Source organism: Gossypium hirsutum, chromosome D02, assembly GCF_007990345.1.
Source record: "Gossypium hirsutum isolate 1008001.06 chromosome D02, Gossypium_hirsutum_v2.1, whole genome shotgun sequence".
Classification (NCBI taxonomy): domain Eukaryota; kingdom Viridiplantae; phylum Streptophyta; class Magnoliopsida; order Malvales; family Malvaceae; genus Gossypium; species Gossypium hirsutum.
This window is the reverse complement of record NC_053438.1, coordinates 9,911,454-9,927,549: the sequence shown is the minus strand read 5'-3', so window position 1 is coordinate 9,927,549 and position 16,096 is coordinate 9,911,454. Positions and strand designations below refer to the sequence as shown.

Sequence of the window (16,096 nt, the reverse complement as noted above, 5' to 3'; positions counted from 1 at the left end):
GTTAAGTCATAAATATTGTTCTAAAATTTTAGAAAATGAATGGGAATTTGAGTGTAAACAAATATATCCCAACACTTATAAAAAACGTAAAAAATATAAATTAAGAAAATGGAAACCAGGTAATAAAAAATTTTCTGGTGAAAATCAAAAAGTGGTTAGGAAAAAGAATTCCAAATCAAAGAAACAAATTTGTAAATGTTTTATATGTGATGAAGAAGGTCATATAGCTAGTAGTTGTCCTAATAAAGGGAAAAATGCTAGAAAAATGATAAAAAGTCTTGAAGAACAAGATTTAGAAGTATGTTATCAAAAGGAAACAAATCCTCAAGAAATTTTATATGAGTTAATATCAGAAACAGATTCTGATAGTAACGATGAATATATATTTATGTTTAATATAGGAAGCAGTTCTAATAATCAATTAGAAGAAATTCCGAAACCTGAAAAACAGGATATTAAATTAGGCAATTTAATCGGAGAAGAAAAAGACTTTTCTGATGAAATGATAGAAAAGATAAATAAAAATCATATTTCTAAAGAAGAAATATATAAGATCTCTAATTTTAAAATATATACTCAGAGACATATAGAAAAAATTAGCGGTAACACAGTCGCTAAAGATACAAGAGGAACAGAAATCCCTCTCTTTACTAAATAAAAAATTAAGAGGATTAGAAAAAAAATATCCTTAAGTTAGATATATACATTTAGGTATAATCATGATTACTATTAGAGCTTTATTTAGAAGAGGTCATGATATTCCTATTATAGCTGTCCTTTTAGATAAAAGATTTGAAAATCCAATAAAAGTACTTATTGGAGGTATTCAGTCTAATTTACATACATGCGTAATAGGATTTAAAGTTAAACCAAATTACTTTATTTCCATTACAGATCCTCTAATAGAAAAGTGTTTTTGCCTTAGAATTCAGACAAAAAATTCTGATATTAATGATTTGGCAGAAGATCTAGCAATCAGCTGGACTTCCATTAATGAATATACAAATTCTGCTGAAGTAGAAATAAAAGAGATTAATAATAAAATTATTGAACTCTTTGAACCAAACAGGTTCACTACTGAAATTCAGCCAAGGTTATTAGATATAAGAGATCTGTCAATTCCAAGAGATTGGATGATGGAAAAAATTAATAGTTCTAGTACTTCTAAACCAGTTAGTACTATAGAATATATGTCATCAGGCAATAAATTATATTTTAAAAATAATTGTATAACAAATACAAATGAAAATTTAGTTTTACCCTCTAACTCTCAACCAGAAGAAGAAGAGAATAATATTAGTACAAATAGTACACCAATAGGAATAAAAACTGTACAAATTCCTATATTTCCTACTGAACCTAGTAATAATTCTAGAAAAACTAGAATGGAAGAAATTCAAACTTCAACAATTGATAAAAAGTCAAAAGTTGAAATAACAATTAAAGTTACATTTCAATTTAGAAATATATAAAAAATATTCTCTAAATGCTTTGATTGATACTGGAGCTACAATTTGTAGTTGCAGAGAAAATGCGATTCCTGTAGAAAAATGGGAATTAATGAAAAAACCTATAAAAATATTGGGAATAAGTGGTAGTAAAAATATAATAAAATACAAAGCTAAAAACATACCAATTTACATAAACAATGTTAAATTTATGATTCCTAAAATAGTTTGTTTTCCAAAAATGAAAACAGATTTATTATTAGGAAATAATTTTATATGTAAATATTTACCCTTTACTATTGATAAACAATCTATTTGGTTATCAATAAAAGAAGATTTTGTAGAAATACCACTTGAAGAAAATAATAAAAGAATGTGTAATAAAAAATTTACACCTATTAAAATCAATTAGCTAATATCTGTAATTTATTACTAATATTTGCTAATTTCTTGAGCAGACCTCATGGATAGAGGTAAACAACCTCTAATAGTTGGTGAATAGACAACTGTTCACAAAAAGCCTAACAAAGGGAAAGCAGAATCAAACTCCAAAAAAGGATTTGAACCTGCACAAATACCATTTTATCCTAATTAAAGATATTATGTGTCTTATCCGATGGTAAACCAACCACTTGGATCAAATGTTTTAAATTACCCTATGGTAAACCAACCAATGGGAAATACTTTCTCATTGACCCCAAACAAGGTGAGTCAATTACAATGGTCCCAAAATCCGAATTCAGTATCACAAACAAGTTATGCTGAAGTCATTAAGGGAGCTGAGAATTTGTTGAATCAACAACAAATTCAAGAATTAAAAGATCTTTCAAAAATTAAAGATTTTTATAACCCTGGTTTATCACCAGAAAATTATAATTTTATAAATGAGATATGGAAAACCCATATTTCAAATCAAAGAGCTAATTTCCGAAGAGCTCTTACCAGATTTTCATTATTTTTAGTTGAAAAAACAACTAAAGAAAATGAAGCTGAAGATTTATTATTAAAATCTATTTTATATAGAGAATGGGATGAATTCCAGTTAGAATTCATAGATATAAACGAGATAAACAATCTTCTTGATATCATTCAATATTTTATTCATAAAGGGAAAAACAATCCTACTATGAATAAAGTATTTAGAATCTGTTTATATAACAAATCTAGACAAATTTTACCTATGGAAATATTCAACAATATTAACGGAACTATCTGTAATCAGCAGATAATTCAATTTAAAAAAACTTTTTCTGAATATTTTCTACAATCTTATGTTTTTACAAATTTTATAAGCAAAGAATATCCAGCTATAAAATTTAGACTAGATCATGAACCGTTTGATATAACAAGTATTGAATGGGGTTTTGTTAGAGAAATTGTAATACAAAATTTTTCTTTTCATCTTTTAAAAGATTTTCCAGCTGTAGTAAAATCTTTATTACAGACCATCGTAAAAAACGATGACTTTTTCTATTATTTCTATATACAAATAAGTATTCTTATTGGTATTTCTGAAAAAGAAAAAATTTTTCAGCCATATCAAATATGGGTAATCCACAGAATGCTCGGAAGCCCCCGTCTATCTGCTGTAAATGAAGATAAAGAATACTTGGCAAAAATAATTGACAAGTGTCAAAATAATTTAAGCTATTATTAGATCCAAGCCGGTGTTGATTTAATGACTAAAGCTAAATATCTTCTTCAAGAAAGAAATTATCAATTTAGAACGGATGGAAGAAGAATATTAGCATATCATTCATATCTTATTGAAGAAAATGATGACGGCATCAAACTGCTAAAAAAGATAGCATCCATGGACATTGAAGATTTTCCATCTAACATTCTGCAACAAATCAGAAGTACATGAGAAAATTGTCATCAAGATATATCTACTATTCATAATTTGGATGGATAAATTGTTGAAGAAGACAAAAAGTCTTAATCAAGTCTTAATCACCACTAAAAACAATGATGATGTAAGAGATGACAAAAAGCAGCTGTGACACAAGCAGTGACAACAGCGGTCATAAATGCAAGCATGATACATGGAAGCAACCATAGCCATGCAAAAAGATAGAGACGTGAAAGCAACCATATTACGGGGATATAATTTATCAATATTAAAATATGACGACCATGGTTAGACGGTCCCTTAGACAGAACCTTCAAATAATTATCATTAAATCTAAATTTAATCATGTAGTAATAATTTTCAAAATCCATCAACTGGAAAGGCTGAGATGGTGTCAAAAGAGTATATAATTTACTCAGCAATGGGCCTCCCCAATAATTTTAGAATCATCATCTGCAACCTACTCTTCTCAAACAAACATGAATCCTTTCAGAGAATTTAACTGAAGGAATAACACTCATTTCAACCATTCAATATCTTCCACCTTTCCCAGCATTGTGTTTTTGTTCAAAAGTAAGTTTTTAAAAGACATTGATTTCTCCTTATTCTGATTCAACTCCATCTCAATATTAGGAGAAATGAATCCCAGCTCACCAGGCTTAACAAATTCACCTTCCTTTGTCTTTTATGAAATTATTCCTTTACTGCAGCACCTTGACAACAATTTCTTTTTTCATCATTATTCTGTTACTCAATACCACCACGGGTTTCATTCTCCCACATGCAAACTTTCTTTATCACTTGCCCGCTCTCCAAAAGTGGTAATGGTTCCCTAACCTAGTTTCTTCATTAGAATGCGAGAGCCTATTAGCATCCATTTATAGAAGTAAATTAATCTTTTGAGAAATTATTTAACAAAATGAAATTTTTAGCTTAGCACATGATAAAAATTAATATAGCAAATAAACGAGACTTTGATTATAATGATAAAATTAACATATTAAACATTATATTGTTTTAAGTTTCATTAGTCGATTAAGTCTTAACTCGATCGGTATAGACATTATTATGAATGCATGAAGGCGTGGGTACAAGTGTACTAAAACGTATTCTCCTCTTATTTAAAGGTTGGGAAGGGGAATTTCTAAATTTTACACAAAATATATAATACCCTCGTACTTTTTTTGTGAATTTGAAAACAGTTTTGCAAATATTTATCTATAAAACATAATAAAGTAGGATACATATGTAAGCACTGTAGATGTGCTTACCTCATCTCCTGTTTATGATTTTAACACCAACGACCTTAATCCAACGGCTCATCGTCATTCAAGGCACGTTTTAGTGCAAATCAACGGCTAATTTTAGCCATGAGCACTAACTAAACATTTTGGTTTATTTCCAAAAACATCACCTCATCTTTTTTGGTACAATTGCGATTATAAGCCCCACATCTCCCAACTTTAGTGATTATGCTTAACCACATATTTAAAATTTCTATTTTTAAACCTTTTACGAGTTAGTCTATACCCCATTCATAAATCCTATTTCACTCTCAATTCATCGTTATTCTTTAGTATTATACCATTAAAGAAAAAGAAGCCAGGGAGGGAGAGGGATGAAAGAGAAAACAGTAAAGAGAGGACGAAATTTAAGGAAAGAAAAAAATGGTAAATTTCTCTTCGGTCCCTCTCAATTTTGATATTGAGCAAATTGAACCCTCTAAAAAAGGGAGCAATTTAGTCCCTATTAATTTTGAAAGTGAGCAACTAAGGACAATTAATCACGACGTGCACTTTTTTCTATCAATGTATCCTCCTTTTGATTGGTATTATGATAAATTTAACCTTTAATGTTTTATAAGTTATGTCATTTTAGTCCTAATTCTAAAAAATTCAGCAAATTTTGCCCGGATATTAACAATTTAAAATCGGGACCAAATTGATTAAATGTGTCAAAATTAAGATAAAATTGGTAGAATGTTAAACATTAAGAGTTATTATACAATCAAAATTATATGAATTTTTTATATGTGCATATTTCGAGATGTATGTGTATGTGTATAATGTTTATATTATTTATTTTTAATTTTATGTCGTGTTTTGGTTATTATTTTTAAATTACTTTTGTGTTAATTATTTACATAATTTGTTATAATTATTTGAATTTAATAAAAATTATTTATGTAATATATTAAAATATAAAAAATATAGAATCAAAGTAGCATCCATATCCATTATAATTCATGGAGACAAATTATTTCAATGTTAATGGTTGTGCTTACCAACCAAGTCAATTAGCCATTGGATTTGAATATTCATTCACAGATCAATTTATGTTTCATATTTGATTAGTGTGCAAAATTTTATTTTATTTCAAGTTTCATACACTATCATTGAATAATAACATGACCAGTCATCAATAAATGAAAAAAAAAATTGTGGAGAACTTATAATAAACTCTAATAATTTTATTTAAACATAATTAAATACTAATTAATTTTAACTATTATAAATAAATATCAATAATTCTCATATTTAGAGTTTAGAATATCAAATTTACGATTTTAGTATTTATTTATAATTAGTTATGATTTTATCATGTTTAAATAAAATTATTAATATTTACTTGCAAGTCCTGTATTACTTTTATTTTATTTTATTCAGTGATGATTATTCATTAATAGTGCATCAAATATTCTCATTATTTTTAAATGATATATTAAAGATTTTCATCTATTCACTAAAAACAGATCATTACTGATTTTATTGTTTAAATGATTCATATACACTTTATTTTATAAATCCATTTAAAATTTTACCTAGTACTGAATTATTATATATTTAATTTTATAGTTAAAAAATAATTTAATAAAATTTAATTTAAACTTAATAAGTGTTAAATAAATTATATAATTTTTTAAATCCCCGGCGTATGCGGTGCGGAGATGCTTGTTTCAATCTTAAATTTACTTGGGAGTCTTACATTCATACATTAATATTATATCAAAATTAACACCAAATATCAACCACTAAAAACTTTAGGTACCGATAATGCTGAGATGAACTAAACTATCCAAATACAACTGATTGAAACCATAGAAGTTAACTGAAATTACATACTGTAATCCCTCAAACAAATGGGAATCTTGGCCTATAATATAACAAAGCTAATTTATAGTCAAAGTAAGATTAGTGACATAAAACCTTGGTGTGGCAGAGTCCTTGTATTGCATGCTTTTCACAACCTTCAAAGGCTTCATCCCCATGTCCTTCAGTTCAACCCACTTGGGAGAAAGTTCTATTATATTCCTCTATGTAGTCGGACCTGAAAAGGATTCGAAGGTTAATTCATGTTACATCGAAATATTACAGCCTAGTTCTTTGGCGGCGGTGTTGAGAAAATGTATAGGCATTCCTCTTGCAAGTTGACTATGAGCTTCCCATGTTAAGCACTTCTCGATATCAGTATGCCAGTCGATGACACTGATACTGAAATAAGGACCATGGTTACCATTTATTTCCAGCTTAGGATTTGATTGCAGAATATTGCGAAGTACCGATATGCTGAGAGCACGAACGTGTGCACTTGGATGAGAAAGACATCGAGTTGTAGCTGGCAGACGACACTGCATGAATTGACACATTAAAGATCACATCACCATAGATCTTGCAGGCATGTTTTAACTTGAACCTTTAAGAGCATATCGAAAATTGACTATGCCGAAAAGGGCATTTGCTCACCTTTAACAGGTTTGAAAGTCCATCCACAACAGCCAGTCCTGATTCCCCCCACTCTAGTACTGGCTGAACTGCTCTAGCTGTTGCTTCCAACAGCTGCCATTTTTAGATAAAAACTCAACACATTAATGAAGCTTTAAGATAAAACCGAATGCATTCGACTTCAGAGTATCACAAGTGCTCAATTAAAAAGACATGGTCATTGATGAATGACTATCTATGAGAGACGATAGTAAGAAAGACAGTACCTCGAGTTGTGGTAAAGTGCAAGCTTCCCCATCTACGAGCATTCCATCAGTGGCACGTAGAAGCAAATCAGAGGCACTTGCTACAATTACCAATGATTCCGGGATATCATGATTTCTCATTAGTTCCACTATCAACTTTACAATCCGCTGGTTGATTCTCCACATCTTCTGACCTTGATCATCATTTTTGGCAATCCATGGCTGCAATTCCCTATCCGCCTGACAAGAAAACAAGGCCATAAAAGTGACCAAACAAATAGAGAAACTAAAGTAAAACAGCTAGACAATAAGGAAATTTATGGCTGCTGGTTTGGACACCATCCAGATTATGAATAGTGGTAGGGAGTTCAAGTCAGCAGCGATAAAGAAAGCTGTTGTTTTCAAGAAGAACAAAATTTGGACCTGAAGAACAACTGCAGTTGCTGCTTTTGCCGGAGATGCTGATACGACATTGCACAATGCATCAACCACCTAATACCATCCGAATAGGGTAGTCAGAAAAATACATCTCCATGAAATCATAAAGCTGAATTTACAATGAAAAGATGACTTTGTCAACTGTTATGCACTCTCTAATTAGTCTCAACTAAAATAATACCACAGGAAGCATGAAAAGTATCGGATTACCTGTCTCCATCCCTGTTGGGCAGAAGTGCTTTCGGCACTGGGTTGTGTTTCAGGGGCTGCTATCAGTTTGTGCCACAATAGTGAAACAACAGAGAAACATAACTCTTGCTTCTCCACAAGCACGGATCTTAGAAGAATTTGTGCACTGCAATTGAATCCTAAGTGCCTATCCTTCGTAAGAAAATTGGCCAAATCCGAGGCATCTAACGGGAAACTTTCTACACTTTTGCCCGTGGAATTTCCTAAGCCTTCATCTGATGTTAACACCATCTGACATCTGAGATTATTGGCTGAATGAATTGAATCTTCATATTCTGAAGAAGATACTCGAGGAGGATCACAGCAAGCGGTATTTGTACGTTTGCTTCGTGTTCTGCTATCTAAACAAACAGGTGCATATATCAATTGTGCTTCTAATGGTTCAGCCTTGTCAACAATGGATGCAACTGCCTTGCTGTGAATGTCGATGAGATTGTATAACGATGATGCCCTAGTGTAAATTTCATTGTCCCACTTGCATCGCATTAGGACAGAGAGCGCGTGCATACAAGCCTTTGACTGTCTAAATAGTTCAGAAACATGAGCGGCAACCATAGCTGCAGCAACTATTTCATTCGAACTATAAGTCCATGAGGTGCCAACAGAAGACGGCTTCAGTGAAAAGAGTGCCTCTAAAATCGCTAAGATTCTGCGAGTATGATGAATAGCTGAGTCGATACCATGTCCATACTCGATAGAAGATCCATTTACTTTTGTATGATTGGGTTTAGCTTGAACATTTTTAGCGATCAAATGAGTATTTCCGCTTGTAACCAAGGGGAACAACTGAAGCTCGCAGGCAAGAGCGCAAACAGCAGCAAGCACATAAGAATCGAATGCAGATACAGGCCCTTGATTTTTTGTTTTTCTAGGTTTTATGTCTCTCAGCTTTTCAAATTGTGCCTGCGACTCCTCAATGCTCTCATCAGGAGGATAACTTTCCGCGCTTCGCGGTCTCTTAATCCCATGGAACTGAGCTTCATGGCTAACGCACACGGTTAAGACGACAAAAAGCAGGCGAGAAGCAAGCTCCACTGAAGCACACGATTCTAAAAAGAGGGAATGAACCATTGTACGAAGCTCTGCCACAGCAAGATTCTTTAAGGCAGAACCCATGCTGTATCTTATTTTTCTGGTTTGCTCCCTGGAGTATTCAGGGGGAAAAGTTCTCTGTAGAATAGCTTCAACAGTGGCCACAAATATCTTCATGAGACACGCTTCAGAAGGACTTCCGCGTGGAAGGTATTCAAGGACCTTAAGAAGAGGTATGTACAGGTTCCATGATAGTATGGGAGGCTGCAATGGGGTTGCAACAATTATATCCGGAAGATCAACAGCTGAAGAGCTCAAGGGAATCAGGCCATAAGCAGCTTCCCATATTGTACATATTCTCCACTCCACTTCTGGTCCGTGAGCACAAAGCATTGATGCGATACCTTGGGCGGTAGCTTCAATAGTTGCTTCAGCTGCAGGCACCTCTATCTGATTAACAATATTTTGAGATAAATTTTCAGTACTTGTGATCATGCATTATTGTATGTATATGCATACGACAGGCTTCACATTAAGTGGAAGGTAACATGCAAAATTTTGAAGTTGACCACTAATACCTGCTTCCTATAACACGAAATATAACCATCAGAAGGTTCATGTTGAACTGCCACTCCCTCAACTTGTCTTAATGGAGGAAAGAGCAGTGCAGGCTGTGACAGTATACGAAAAAGTAAAGCTGCGGCAGCATCAGCGGCAATACCCACTCTCATAGACATTGCAGTCCCGATTGCACGCAGAAAATGCAAATGCATCCAATTTCGAGGAAGCTACATCAACATCCAGTAAAAGCAATTTGCTAAGAACTACATGAAATCATGTTTGATGCCAGAAGGCATCATTTTATATTCAAATATATGCAGTGAAAAGCGTTTCACTCACCCTTATACCAGTTGCATAGTCTTCAGCTGCCCGAAGGAGTTCCACAAGCTGTACAGCAGCATCAAGTGCATCCGGGGCCCATGATGGTGGTGCTTCTAGAAGTCCAAGAAGAAGTCTTTGGGTGGCACTTGGAGTTGCAATGGCATAGTACCTAATTAGGAGGGAGAAAAAAATACATCATGACGGACACTTATACTAGCAACTAAACATGTCAGGCATTCAACAGTAGATAAACTCCTTCAAAACTTTCAAACAAGATCTACTTTCCTGATATAAATTCGGGAGTGCTTCACTCAATGCCCTGTATGCATGGCAAAGCACAGTACTTACAAGATATGACCATGTACACCTACTATAGAACAAATATACTTAAGCAATGTTGTTCGAGAGCTCTTAAAGGTTCAGGGCTCTACCGATGAAATAATCGAGCATATGGTTCAAGAGCTGGCAGCCCAGCAACTAGATGCTCATCCAAAGCTGTTGTCGGTGGAGGAAGTAGAAGTGCAGGAACTGCTGCAGCTGTTAAAGTAGCAGTCTCGTAGCGTGCAACCTCCTCATCGCATACACTTAAAATGACACCAGCACCATTAGCAACTGCCCATCTTGGGGTTGATGGCATGAGCTGAGGATGCTTTCCAGATCCACGAATAGAAGCTATTAGACAACAGTAGTCAAGTAATGAGTCCTCAGGCCTAAAATATATTTTTATACATTCCAGGAAGCAAAATCATGTAATACATTCCAGCCAAAATATGTAACTGACCAGTCATAGGCGGCCTGAGGTCTCCAGCTGCATATTTACCCATAACACCACTGCACCTGTTAATACATATAAAGGGCTACCGGCTTCAGTAATAAGCACATAAAAGCAGGATCCATTCATAGGATGTATCACACAAGAGCTTTTAAATTCAATGATAGTTATATGATAAATTGAACTACTATCTAGGTACTTCTAAGAGAGGCCTTATAACTCAGAAGCACTCCCACTATTCAAGCCTCAGCAAAAAGTTTAATGCAAAAACAGAGTTACGCTAATGCTCACATTGTAACTGATCATGGCGTTTACACATCGTATTAAATGCTATAAAATTGTCAACCAGTAATATCTGAAAAACTAAAAAAGCTACTCAAGGTAGCCGGTTGGAAATGGCATCCTAAGCATGTATGCATCCATATGCATGTATCTACCGGCAAAATGACAGTTAATCAACAAATGTGGTCTTCCAACATGTTTATTTCTTGAAGTTAGAAGCATTCTATAAGGTTTACTAGAGCACAAGTACTGGAATATTCAACCGTTAAAACCGCTTCTATCTTTATAGAGGCCAATTGATGTTTCAAACAAATCAAGAAAGGAAAAATACTTTGCAATAATAGAAACCGCTCACCAACGAAAGTAATCACTTCTGATGCCCAAAGGCGCTGCAAGCAATATATCAGTAATCCAGGGAGATAAAGGCCTCAAAGGCTTCCTCTCCTGTCGCATTGAAGGCATGTGAAAGGATGATTCCCCATCAGCAGATTCACTTGTTGTAGCTTGGCTGCTGCTATTGCTTCTATCTGCTTCACTATTTGGCAGTTCCGTTTTACATATTGGACGGTTGTAATGAGTCAGAATCCGCAAGATCTCTCCACATGCCAGTGCCCACTGTTCAGAATACTCATTCTGTAAAAAAAACATAAATGCCACAGATATGTTCTCAGTCAGCCACAATGATACTTTTTAAAAAGTTAACAAAGTAGATAAAAGTGAGCATTGAGAATATTAATATAAAATAGTGTGAAGCAAAGATGATCTTCTCTATTGAACTAAAAAGAAAAAAAAAATACCTCACTACTTGGGCAGACTAAGGAGATGAATGAAGAAAATGGAGGGGCATTCTTATCATACATAAGTGTACCATCAATTATGCATGCAATAATTGGAAGAACAACCGCATGCCCATGTTCAGGATGGTGAAGGACAAACGTTGCTGCAAACAGATTAAGTTTAAGGAACCAGTCATTTCCCAGTTATAACTTAAGTAAAAATTCATTGGATTTAAAGGTGTTATCGTAAGGAACAGTGTTACAATAGAAAAGATGAAAGAGCCAATACCCAGAACATCATCAAAAAGGCGCTGTTCATCAGATGGATAGCGGTTGCGGACAAGCTGTTACAAAACAAGCAAATTTGTTACATAAAAAACTCCCAAAACAATAAAAGAATTTCCTCCCTTGACATATAAGCAAAGTAGTTAGTGTCTTTTCCTTCCATTACCAATGGGATGTGAAATAATCAAACGAAAACAAGCATACCTCAGCAATGTCCTCAGGGAATTGTTCTGATGTGAATTGACCGAAATACTCGACATATGCAGTAATTTGAACCTAAAAAAAAGGTAACACAATGGATTATAAGAAATGATGATTTTTACTAAAGCTAATATGAAGTCATATATTCATTTATGTCACCTATTTCACCAACTTAAGTTTTCAAGTAAGCCAAGCATGAAAATATAGAATGTTTAAAAAGCTTCAAAGATTCATTCAAAGAAAACCAATAACAAGACAATAGAAAATCCAAGAGAAAGAAACTAGGGTACCTTTCGATGTTGAGGGTCCTGCGGCGGAGGCCTGAACAGCGATGAGAACTGAAGGCCATCAATCCATCGCTCGGACGGATTAGCCATGTATCCTAAACAAGATGTAACCTCTGGAATATACCCTTCGAAGCAACCAGCGGACCAATCAACAGCAAGACACACACACCCCCCCCAAAACCTGAGCTTCCACTCTGCAACCTCTACCAATCAAGAATCAATATTTCATAATTCAACATCCCAAGCCGATTCAGCCCACGGATTCCCACAAATATGTAAGTGATATCAATTGAAGAACACAAAAAGTATTGAATCAACAAGAGAAACTATATTTCATCTCTCTCTCTTTCTCTCTTAAAAGGATTGGAAATTTACAACAGTATGATTAGTCGTCTCTGCCTCTAACTGTCGATTACTGTTTAACTAATAATCAGAATCTGTTCTTCTCTGCAAAAACAAATTGAAAGTAAAAATCAGAAACTATTACTAAAAACAAAAAATACAGAGAAAAAGTATCTATATAAAAAGATTCAAAAACAGCAAATCACTTGAAAATGGATTAGTAAGCAAGCTAAGAACACTGCATACACGATACAGCTACCGAAATCTTTAGATAAAAACACCATAAATCATCAAACTAACAAAAAAACCAAGACTAAATCTCAAAACCCATTTTTTATACGAACATGTATATTTAAAAAAATACATAAACAGAAATGAAAAACTCAAAATTTAGAGAAAAATAAAGGAGGATTTGGAAGCTAACAAACAAACCTGGGCTTTGTTTATCAGATGCTAAAATTTTGCTGATTTAATCTAAGATTTAACTCACTAAAAAACAATATTAGTGCATATAAAATAATGAAAAAAGAAAAAGAATATTGGTTTGAGATTTGAGTGGTTTTGCTGGGGAAATTTTGTAAGAGGTGGTAGAGAAAATTTTTGATATGGGTGAGAAGGAAGAGATCTTTAGATGGCTGTTGGCTTCAGATTGGTGATGATGTGGCATTGATATTTTCCTCTAGCCTCACAACCTTTCTATGTCATATCACATTAATCCACCATGCATTACATCACATTAACATGCATACATGCATAACATCCATTTATAGCATGAGCAACTTCAGCTAGAGTAATAAGTAAAAAAATTGCTTAATGACGAAAAAGTCCGCAAACTTTTTCAAAAGAAGCAATTAAGCTATTTTTTTTTCATTTAATTTGGTATTTGAACTTTTAATATGTATAAAAAAGGTCCTCAAATTTTTTTAAAAAAAGCAATTAAGCCCATGTTTCTTTTTGCACTCAATTGAGTACTTGAACTTTCAAAATGCATGAAAAAGGCCCTCAAACTTTTTCAAAAAAAGTAATTAAGCTCTTACTTTTTTACACTCAATTGGTTACTTGAATTACTAAAATACATCAAAAGGACCCTTTAATGTTAACTTTAACGGTTAACTCTTAAAGTTAACCACCCCTAACTTTTTTCAATTAAAGCCACCACATGTCACAACCACGGTGTGACATGTGGTAAAACATATAAAAAATAAAAATTAATTATTAAATTATTAAGTTTTAATAAAAAATATAGAAATTATTAAAAATTAGAAAGAATTTTAAAAATTTTAGAAAATTATAAAAAAATTGTAAAATTTTATAAAAATATAAAAAAATTATAAAATTTTATAAAGTCATAAGAAAATTATAAAAAATGTAAAGAAATATAAAATTTATAAAAAAATTATAAAAATTATAGTACCAAAAGAAGTATTTTATAATTTTTCTATAACTTTTATTAATTTTAATTTTTTATCTTTTTTCTCCACATGTCATACTGTGTTGCGACACGTGATGGCTTTAACTAAAAAAAAAATGGGGGTCGTTAATTTTAACGGTCAACAGTTAAAGTTAATGATTAGAGGGTCATTTTTATACATTTTATATTTTTTCCTAATTTTAAATATTTTTTTATATTTTTATTAAAATTTAATAATTTTTATAACTTTTATTGATTTTTATTTTTTATAATTTTTTTGCCACATGTCACACTATGGTTGTGATACGGGTGGCTTTAACTGAAAAATTAGGGGCAGTTAACTTTAGCGGTTAATTGTTAAAATTAAAGGTTAAAGAGCATTTTTTATATATTTTGACTGTTCAAATACACAATCAAGTGCTAAAAAAAAAGGCGTAATTGCTTCTTCTTTTTTTGAAAAAATTTGAGATGCATTTTGAGAGTTCAAGTACCCAATTGAATAAAAAAAGACTTAATTACTTTTTAAAAAAAATTTGAAGAGTTTTTATACCTTAAACCTAAAAAAAAAAATTAATTATGCTGCACATCTTTATATTTTTTTAAAATTTAAAATTTTATTATTATATTTTAATTTTGAGATAATGAGTTTATGTAATTTTTCATTTGAAAATTTTAGTCTCTTCATCTAATTGTCCTTTAAAAGTTGGTGATGTTGCAAATATAAAAAAAGGTAAAATAATTTTTTAGTCATTAACATTTATAGTTTTTGTTAATTTATTCTTAGTTTTTAAAAATACATGAAAAATTATAAATAATTTATAATTTATAATTTTTCTGTATTTTTAATAAAATATTTAAAATTTATAATTATTTATAAAAAAGAGAAGAGAAAAAAATTATAAAAAAAAAGTTCAAAATCTAAATCTAAAATCAATGGCAAAGAGACTTTTCTTGCTTCGAAAGAAAAAAAAACCATAAAAAATTCAAATGTAAATCTAAACTATATATATATTAATCCCAAACATAATTTTCAATAAGAAATTTAATTTCAGATTATGCTTAGAAAAATGCAAAATTATTAAAAAAAATTAAATATTTGGACCAAATGGAAGTTTTCAGAATTAAAAGGTCTCCTTCAACACTTATCAAAAAAATATAAAGTTAACTATAAAAATAGTCACTTTTATTTGTCTCAGATTACGTTTTTAAAAAATAAGTACATTGACTCAATGAAATATTTTTGGAATCGGACCAATGGTCGAACCAATCAAACCATCAATTCTCAATCTGATTAATTCGACTAGTCCAGACAGTTCAAAGGAAATAAATAGTTAAAAAATTTAAAATTTTATAAAAACCAATTCAACCGATTTTTTAGCCCAACTAGTTCTAGTTCACAAGCAAGGACGGATTCGGAATTTTACTCCTAGGGGACAAAACTTCTAAATCCGAACGAACTTTTTTAACGTAAAAAAGTATCAATTCTTCTCGGATATTTTTTTGACACTTTTTTTTTCTTATCAAATAAATCAATTTAATATTTTTTAAAAAATATGTACAATTTAACTATAAAAAAAATTAAAAGAAAAAACCATTAAATATTTCTTTCCAATATACAAAAAAAAAACTAATACAATACTAAAAATTTCATTAATACCATTATAATTCCAAAAATTAAATTAACAAAACTTGGCCTTAGTCTTATTTTTCAATACTAAGCATTCTAAATTTCACCATCTGTTTTTTCATAAGATTAAACTCATCAATGATAGAATCTGTAGAAAATTTTCGAGCTATCTCTTTTTCGATGTATGCCACAAAGCAAATTGAAAGAAAATCATCCTCCATTCTGTTGCGAAGCCTTGTCTTCAC

At 31.8% G+C, this 16,096-nt stretch overlaps 1 protein-coding gene across 3 annotated transcripts; it reads right to left on the bottom strand.

Moving 5' to 3' along the window:
- Positions 1–6,324: 6,324 nt before the first annotated feature.
- Positions 6,325–13,473, bottom strand: LOC107910471 (protein GIGANTEA). 3 transcript variants are annotated; one of them, XM_041088410.1, is made up of 16 exons: positions 13,246–13,473; positions 12,847–12,918; positions 12,475–12,674; positions 12,188–12,259; positions 11,988–12,042; positions 11,720–11,862; positions 11,278–11,555; positions 10,650–10,705; positions 10,300–10,540; positions 9,887–10,037; positions 9,565–9,774; positions 7,916–9,436; positions 7,691–7,759; positions 7,289–7,507; positions 7,044–7,136; positions 6,325–6,928 (listed from the first exon to the last, which is right to left on the bottom strand). In XM_041088410.1, exons 3-16 carry the CDS (start codon positions 12,559–12,561, stop codon positions 6,656–6,658), a joined length of 3,468 nt encoding a protein of 1,155 aa, XP_040944344.1. In that variant the 5' UTR covers positions 12,562–12,674; positions 12,847–12,918; positions 13,246–13,473; the 3' UTR covers positions 6,325–6,655. The 3 variants fall into 3 exon arrangements, with proteins under 3 accessions (XP_040944344.1, XP_016693799.2, XP_016693802.1); XM_016838310.2 differs by having other exon boundaries at positions 12,475–12,665; XM_016838313.2 differs by lacking the exons at positions 11,720–11,862; positions 11,988–12,042; positions 12,188–12,259; ... (1 more) ...; positions 12,847–12,918; positions 13,246–13,473 and having other exon boundaries at positions 11,282–11,492.
- Positions 13,474–16,096: the final 2,623 nt, after the last annotated feature.

Bases quoted from the DNA above. Each gene is read 5' to 3' on its own strand.
- LOC107910471 (XM_041088410.1), bottom strand. From the start codon at position 12,561: ATGGCTAATCCGTCCGAGCGATGGATTGATGGCCTTCAGTTCTCATCG. The intron at 11,556-11,719 runs GTATTTTTTTTT...TTTTTTTTACAG, and splicing joins TAGTCTGCCCAAGTAGTGAG to AATGAGTATTCTGAACAGTG. The intron at 10,038-10,299 runs GTAGAGCCCTGA...CCTCCTAATTAG, and splicing joins TATGCTCGATTATTTCATCG to GTACTATGCCATTGCAACTC.